At 34.7% G+C, this 9,122-nt stretch overlaps 1 protein-coding gene across 1 annotated transcript in view; it reads right to left on the bottom strand.

Moving 5' to 3' along the window:
* LOC111151145 (arylacetamide deacetylase-like 2) overlaps window positions 1-8,632 on the bottom strand; it is a 35,039-nt gene extending 26,407 nt beyond the window's left edge. The window contains 3 exon segments of the mRNA XM_022508941.1: window positions 393-462; window positions 5,511-5,733; window positions 8,495-8,632. Of these exon segments, the coding sequence (XP_022364649.1) occupies window positions 393-462; window positions 5,511-5,733; window positions 8,495-8,632 (431 nt within the window).
* Window positions 8,633-9,122: the final 490 nt, after the last annotated feature.

Genomic DNA, 9,122 nt, shown 5'->3' on the forward strand with positions numbered 1-9,122 from the left:
GATCCAATCTTTATCACCTACATTACTCTAAACAAGAATTATCAGAAAATGAAATATTTTACCCCCTACCCAAACACAACCTAGTATCCCACACGCATAATAATTTATTTCTTCCTACCTAGTTGTGTTATCCAGGACGCAAGTTGGGAACTGAGTTTTATGTGTCTACAGCAAGTGTTTCCAAAAATGCTCACTCAAAGATGTCACTCAGAGACTCACAGAATCACAGAAGAATATGAGATAGTGGACTCTTTTGAGGAATGGTTTTTGATGCAATGGTGACAGAGTGATTTTTAAGAAATTATATCTGAGAAATAGATGACTCGATTTGGAAATCAAACCTCTACTTGGTGAAGGCAAAATCATAGTAACCAAAGAAAATCATTTCTTACTCCACTCCGACGACGACAGCATCGAGTTTCTTTGCAGTCCATCTATTCAGGGCATCAAAAGCTGTATTCTCTGAAATGAAGAAATAAATGTCAATGTCCTTCCTGTAATGAGAAAAATGTGACTTGTGAGTGTTATAAAGGAATCTATATTTCCTGTTCTATTTCTGTGAGGAGGGACCAGAATCAGCATGACACACTCTGCAGGGGTGCCTCCTCAGTCACTCGCTGTCTTCAGGGATGAAAAGATGGCTTCGCAAATTGGTGGTTTTGAGGAAGAGAAAGGAGGCTCAGACTATTCTTATTTTTCTCTTTTCATCTGCTGCCTGTTCACAAGGATCCTCACTCCCAAGAACCTTCTGTGACTTGTTGCATTTTGCTCTGCTTGTTCCTTCAGGCAGCAAGTTTTATAGGGAGGAAGTGTGTGATTGGTCAGCAGGGCCAGCTACTACAGATGAGTTGATCTAACTCAAGAGTGTCATAACAATACCTACATACTCATTCTCTAAAGCCTTCTTTAGAAATAATAGTTATGCTTTGACCGTCATTTACTTTAATTTTGTGTATAATCTTCAATGGGTCCAGGAGAGAAAGTCAATAATAGATGTACTGACTCTCTAAAACCTCAGTTCTCAATAATATGGTTCTTTGAACTTCCAAATTCTTTGAATATGTCGCATTATAAAATGATGCAATAACCTTGGTATTTAAGACAGAGTCTAAGGAAAAGCAACTAAATTTTGAGAGAGCCTCTAGAAAGTATGTGGACTTAGATGTACATATCCATTTTGGTACATATGGCATACAAGCCATTGCCCCTCTCCCTAGTATACATACATATCTCATCCCAAATACCTCCAAATCCAATTTACCAGTGCCCTGGCCCCAAAACTTTGGCAACACTGTGGCATCTGCTATTACTTTATTTACCACAGGATCCTAGAAATTCAGAGAATTCTAGAGCCATGATCAAATTCCAAACTTTTCCAAGATGTCTCCTGCACATTAATAAAACTTCAAATTAATAACTAATGAAATATTGTGTGTGTGACTACCATGAAAACAGAAAAGTAAGTCAGGTAGTCTTTTATGTAGAAAAATAGTATTTTCATTAAAGATTGAGTTGATAATTCGCAATGCAAGGTAAGGGGGTGGATGAACACCAAAATGTGCAAGACATAAGAACCCTGTGACCCCCACGCTAAATGCTCCTCAATGACATGTTTCAAACCTGTCTTCATTTTTATTTCCCAATACTTTTCACTTTTCTTACAACAAAAGTCAGTTTAAATTTCTTGTTTTCCATTCTTTATCTCCAGCTGTTCTAACTCACAATCTTTGCTGATATAATCTGTTGACTCGTGTTTTTCTCTATGTCCAATTATTGAATTTACATCACTTACAGAACCCAGATAGAAACAAGAAGACATTAGGTTAGATGTCAGAAAACAACTACAGTTCTGTGTAAAAAAGTCTACCAGAGAAATATCTTCTTCTTATATTTCTTAGTTCTCAAACCAACTTCAACAAGTTTGAAGGAGAAAAAAAAAAAAAAGAAAAAATAGGAAGCCTAGGAAACAAAGCAAGGAAATTTAAATTAGTAAATACCAAAGAATAGCTAGTGTCTATGTCCTGATTTAAAAAAAAAAAAGAAGGTATCTAAGTCTTTTATAGTTTGTTTATTTATATAAGTCCTGACAGATCTATGAAAAAATAATGTGCAAATATAAAGCCAAGACACAAGAAGAAGACACAAGTGAAATTTAGCTGAGCAAGAAATTGGAATGTGTGTCCTGAATAATAATTTGCACATTTTTAGGAATTACTGATTGTAATCATTGTACTTGCCAATGAAGGGGAAATCAATCTGATAATCAGGACCACTTCTAAGTATTTTTCAAAGTGATATTTTCTCATCTGTGAGCATTTCTCTTGGGCTGACTGAAGTCCCAGGTGATATGTATGTGGATACTTGGGTATTTCATAGACCTTATAAAAACCTTAATGGCATTAATAAATCTCTTTAGAGACAAATGAGGCCAAACTGCTATTTAATTTATCTTATATATATTATAATATTTTATCATGTATTTTATAAAGGAAGCAAAGTATTCCAAACACCCTAATGCCTGATATAAATTAAATTATAGATGAAATCTAATTTATTGAAAAGACTAAGGAAGTTAAAAGACATAAAAATACTGGGAAAACATTTTAACTAATAATCATTCTAGAAAACACCACAGAATTTCTTTTCAGTCATTCACTTTTTTTTTCCTCAGAAGACATTTATTTGCTGAACATTCATTGAATGGAAAACGCTTTGGTAGATGCTAAGAGGTGATTTTACTTCCTGAAGAGATGCTGAACCAAACATGTTACACAATTACAAAACAAAACAAGGATTGTTGCCGTCAGGTAAATATAAGCTGCAATGGACCATATAGCAACATTACTAAAGTTTTTTAAAGCCAGAGAAGACTACACACACACACACACACACACACACCCCAACCCACACCCTCACCCATGAAATGATGCTTTTCCTGAACATAAAAGGGTTAGCAGGAGTTTTCTTGAAGTAAGATGGGAAGGACATTCTACAGAAGCATAGCCAGAGACAGAAATAAGAATTCATCGAGGGTTTGGAAACTAAATACAGCTCTGTATGGTTGAAACAAAATTATGAAGGGAAGCACTGGCAAGAAAAATTAAGAATGTAAGAATCTGGAAATCTGAACACTTTGCTAATGGATTTAGATTTACTTTATTATGTGATGAAAGTCACTGAAGAGTTTAAACAAAGAAATCATATAACCAGATTTGCATGTTAGAAAGATCCAGTACACTAAGAGTAGAAGATGAAATCAAGTTGAACAGGACACAAGCAGAGACATCAGAAAGGAATATCTTTAAAAGATCATGAAGTAGTAAGTTGTATTAATGAAGTCAAAACTTCCAGAAGTATAATGAATGGGGTATAGTAATTTGACGTGAGCACTAAAGAACCGTAAATAATTGGCCATAATTGCTATTTACTGAGGACTTTCAGATGTTGGTTTAGACGGATGGTGGGTTTTTTGCTTGTTTTCTAAGGCTATTTGGACACAAGACAAAAAATTGTATTTGATCCTATTGAGCTCGAGATGTGTGTGGTTTGTCCAGTTGTAAATGTCTAAATGATCATTGTACAAATGGATCCAGGACTCAGGAATAGTGTCAGAGAAGCAGAGTCAGGACTGGATGTGAGCAACATGTAGATATTTGGAAAAGAGAAGAGACTGGAAAACAGAGTGTGTGAAGTCAAAACCCAAAGGTAGGGAGAAAATTGGGGTGGGGGTAGAGGGCAAGAATATTTATGAAGAATAAATGTGGAAAATCTGTTATTTTCTTATTTTCTTTGGTTGTTTTCAAAGATTTAATTAATTAATTAATTAGTTAATTAACTAATTTATGAGAGAAAGAGCATGAGAGAGGGGAGGGAGAGGAATAAGCAGACTCCAAGATGAGCACAGGGCCCAATCCAGGGCTTGATCTCATGACCCTAAGATCAGGACCAGAGCCAAAACCAAGAGTCAGAAGCATAACTGACTGAGCCATGCAGGTGGCCCTATTTTGTTTTTAAATGAGAGATGAGAGAGAGAGATGAGAAAACAAGGAATGACAGGAAATCTAGGAGATATTTTGTCATAGAAACAGGGAGGAGCAGTACATGTCAGAAGAGAAAAGACTAGTCTTCATCAAATGTAGTAGATTGTAGAGATCAAAGAGATAATTAAAGGTGGAAAAAGAAAGGAGTAGGGAAGGACTAGAGCCTATAAGGGAAAGAAATGGGTCTGAGAAGGAAGGGAAAATGGAAGGGACTGATTACACAGAGGAATTCATGGTCAAGCAGAAAACAATTTTTTAAAGATGAGAATAACCATGGTGTTCCTGGATGTCAGAAAACTAGGGAGGAGGTAACTAGAAAGGCAAAATTGTAGCCTAACCATTTTAGCATTTTGTATATTAATCTGAGTTTTTATGCCTCATTAATTTTCCATGCTAATTTTCTCTATGACTAGTCCTCATAACTTATTTTTGGTTAAGTATAGCTTGCTATATTGCACATATCTTTTTAAGGTTCTCAAACTATTTAGAACCAAATGAGGCTTAGAGAAAGACAAAATGTATAAAAAAATTATTTATTACTATTTATTACCTGTTTATCTTTCCTCGATTATATTCATTTGTTTAACTAAATAGAACAGTGCCTCCTTTTATACTAGTACTACTGTATCATCAAGTTTTCCAAAGTTCTCATATAGAGAAATGTATTCATGTTTTTGTTTTGAATCTGCTATATATGCCTCTTAGAATCATTGCCAGGGATAGATAGGGAAACTAGACATCATAGGAAGAGTTGTTTGTTTGTTTGAAGATTTACTTGTTGGACAAAGAGAGGGAGAGAGAGAGCACAAATAGGGGGAGCTAGAGGTAGGCAGAGGGAGAGGGAGAAGCAGGCTCCCCACTGAGCAGGCAGCCTGACAAAGGGCTCCATCCCAAGACCCTTGGATCATGACCTGAGTTGAAAGCAGATGCTTAGCCAACTGAGCCACCCAGGTGCCCCCAAAACAAAGAGTTTATTATAACATAGGTCTATTTTGTGTTTTCTTTTACGAATTAAGACTAGGTACCATTCTAAGCTTTATCACTGTTAGTGTTATTGTTATAGTGACTACAAACTTGACCTTGTAGCCACCAACAACCTATGACTCTGATTTACCATTTAAAACATCTGCATTGCCTCAATACTTCTGTTCCTGAGTATATTTTGATCCCAAAGAAAACAAGTTATACTAATTGATTCATTCATATCCTACTTTCATTTGATATGAATTCATTTACTATAAAAGCTGAAAAGAAAATGTTTAGCAAAACCAAACCAAACAAAAACAAAAATAATGATCTCCATGATATTTTTTGCCAAACACATGTCTGTGGTTATCTCTCTACTAGATATCTAATATTTATAGCTACACTTATACCTATTGCACATATAAGTATGCATATTTATATTAAATAGTTCTTATATCAAAAATATATAGCCAGTTATAGTTTTCTCTTATATGAGGAACTTACTGAAACTTCCAAGACAAAAACCACCACCATGAATATAGATTACAGCTCGTCTTGGGGTTTCTGACTTTCTCTTTGGCAAGTACAAACGTACTGGAATGTCAACAAATTCTGTATCCATCACTGTGACATACTCATCGGAAACTGGTTGGGTGTGGTCCAGCCTCAGTATCATGGAAATAAACTTTTCATATTTTATGATACCTATACTCTCAAGACATATAGCCTGTAAAAGCAAAACAAAATTGAACATTTTCATCATCAAATGCATAGAAAGAGAAAATTTTAAAAACATAAGCAAAATAAACAATGTTTTGTAACAATTATTTCCACATAATATTGCATAGATCTTAGTTTGTAACCTTGTTGAAAATCTCAAGTATTCTGTATTTCAGATTAGTAACTATGTCATTCAATAGCTGTCAGTTTACCAGCAGATATTTTTATGTCTGTCATAATTGTTTCTTAATTATAAATTCTTATCTGAAAAATGTCCATGTCTTATACCACCTTTTCTTTTTGTTTTGTAGGCATGCTGTCGTATTTTTCTTTTTTATGGTTCACTTTATTTAGTCCAAATTTTTAAATGTTGTCTTGTGACCCACCATTAATTATTTAATTGCCCTGGTTTTCAACTCCAAATAGATTTAAGTCCTTCACCGCCCCCCCACCATCCCCATGCCCCAAATTCCATGTTTGATATCACTGAAGAAAATTCTCTGGTATTTCTGACAACTTTTCTAGGATCTTTGTGACATTGCAAAGGACAGTTTACTCAAAAGAAGAACCTTAAAAATTACATGGTCAATAAATAATACATTAAACAGCTTTTATTCCTACAATTATTTCCAAGAGTTTGAGGTACTACAGGGTCTTAAAGAGCATCTAGTGCCTATACTTTAAAAACAAGGAAGCATGCAGAAGCTCTTAAATTGCAATCAGGAAATGTCAAAGTCAAATCTGTACCCATTTTTCTAGACCAGCCTCTTAGACTATCACTTACTGACTATATGACTGGAAGCAAATTACTCTCTACTTCAATTATTTAAATCTTAATAATAATAATAAAATCCCTTGGCGGGTTGTTGTAGAATTTAAGTGAGTTAGGACTTTTAATGTACATAGAAGAGTGTCTAAGGCATGTATGTATTCCATAAAGCTTGTCTTATTTAAGTATTCTTCACTAATAAAAATTCTTAAGTAATTTCATGCTAATTGAATATAATCAGGTAAGGTATCACTTAAAGCAAGTTTTTGGTAAATGGGTAAATTACACTAATTTTTCACTTACTGAATTGAATTTGAAAAGATTTTTGGCAGATTGCCTTGTTTCTCATTTCTCAGATATTTTCTGTTTCTGAGCAAATTCTTAAGTATATTTTGAACAATAACAAAAGTGCCGCTTTAGACATTATTTTGTGCTCTTCTACCATATGTGATCTGAAATCCACAGAGCAATCCTGAAAAGTGTTTATAATTAGTATCCCCATTTTCTAAGTATAAAAGAAGGTACAATGAAGGGTTAAGGAAGTTTTCCAAGGTGGGACATGCTCTTCTACCAAACTCTACCAAACTTTCCAATTTAACACGTGATAGACATAACAATGCATTTTATTTATCAAGTTTTCTTCCTCAAGAACTTTAATTTTCACTTCTCTTTCATACGTTAAAGCATTAATTTTTCTTCCTGGTATCTCAACTTTGATTTCAAAATTCAGCACTGGGAAGAATTAAACTGTTTCTTTAGAACATCCAATGACTGTTAATTTTACCAGCATTAATCTTTAAGGTAAATACATGGATGCTTTTCTTATTATCTTTTGAAAATAAAGAACAATCCTAATACAACATCAAATCTATAAAGGCTGCAATTTTATTATAGATGGGCAATGGCAAAAATAATTTGTAGCTGAAAAAGAATAGCCGTTATGGAGCTGGTACTTGCTTACCCACACCTGTGTTCATGTTATTTAACTCAAGGGGTAAGAGCATTGCAGAAGAGACAGTTATAATGAAGCTGTGGCTTTCGAAGTAAACAGAGAGATAAATATCAGGACTTAGCGGACACAGGTAGGAGTTGGGCATGTTTTCACAGAGCTACTGTCCGCTGGATGAAGTACCAGGGGACAGCCTCTCCCTCTGATAGCACACATCACTCTCTCTTCTCTAATCATTCATTGCTGCCATTGTCTCCTTCACCTTCTTATTGCTTCTGTTATCAAAGAACATCTCTGGGAGCCTCGGTTTGGCAGAAAGAATATGAGCTTTGAAATGAGGTATTTGTGGGCTCAAATTCTGAAGCTGTCTCTTTCTTGCTGCATGAGCTCCTCTGAACTTCTTTTTCCCCCTCTATAAAGTGATACAAATAATCAAAAGAAAGTGGGGATGCATGGAGGTATATATTATAGAAAGCCTATGTATTCTAAAAGCTAAAAAAAATGCTAGTGTCTAACCATATCTGCCCTTTACCAAGGAGCTATTTTTGCTCGAATTCATAATCAACCCTACATATTTCAAGTCAGACAATCTGAAACCTAGCAATTTAAAATTAAAAATAAGCAATAGAAACCACTGAGATAATGGTAGCCCTAAATTAACATCAAGTGGGTACAAACACCAATAATGTTTATCTGTATAATATATATAAGTAAAATCTAATTGAAAAGTCAAACATGTGAAATAGAACTCAAAGGTTAAGCTACCAAGTAAACAAAGCTTTTCCCTTCAGCAATACCACTTAATGCATATCACAATAGATACAATCTTTACATTTAGATATAAACTCCTGGGAAGCAAGAATTCTACCCCACTCTATTTGCACAGATGAAGCTGCAGCAAGTTTTATTTATTTACTTTTATGTAATTGATCTATTCTAACAAAGAAGCAATGGTTATTTCAAAAGCAGTAACTACTAAAAAGTTCATAAGCACTGATTTTTAGTCAACAAGGCATTCCAATATCCAGAAGAAAAAAATGTGAATCTTACCATAAATGTGCCAGTTTTAGCAAATATATCTATGGCTGTTACTTTCCAGTATTCTTCAATGTTGCTGGGTATGGGCGTATATATACAAAAGGCAAAGAGAGCACAAAGCAGCCCCAAACAGAGAGCTTTGAATGCCATGATACCCTTTCTCCAGCCTCTTCACGGCGTTGAGATTAAAACATTTCCACAAACACTAACTAGTAAGTAGCAGAACAACTGCAGATTGGGAACCCTTTCAGGTAATATATGATCATCGTACCAGTGTGAAGCTAATTTTTAATTCAAAAGTTACTGCATCAGTGGTGACTCATTTTTGAAATACGCAGATTCAGAGAAAGATATTGTAGCACAACAGTTCATGCCTATCTGATAATAAACTAATTAACAATTCCCACAGTGTTTCTTCACCCTGCCATACTGTCCTCATCCTAAAGCAATTTGGTATGAAATTGGAGCCTACATGAGAGCTCTTAAGACACCACAAAGTAAAATTTTGTATGAAGAGGCTTTACAAAAAATTAGCTGATATTTAGTCAAAATGCAGGCTTATGTAACTAGCATGGATTACTGTATTAATAAATCTTACTTGCTGTGGTGAACCGAAATTTGGTCCAAAAGATAAGGCGTG

The sequence above is a fragment of the Enhydra lutris genome, unplaced genomic scaffold (assembly GCF_002288905.1).
Source record: "Enhydra lutris kenyoni isolate GAN:26980312 unplaced genomic scaffold, ASM228890v2 scaffoldscaffold2, whole genome shotgun sequence".
Lineage (NCBI taxonomy): Eukaryota > Metazoa > Chordata > Mammalia > Carnivora > Mustelidae > Enhydra > Enhydra lutris.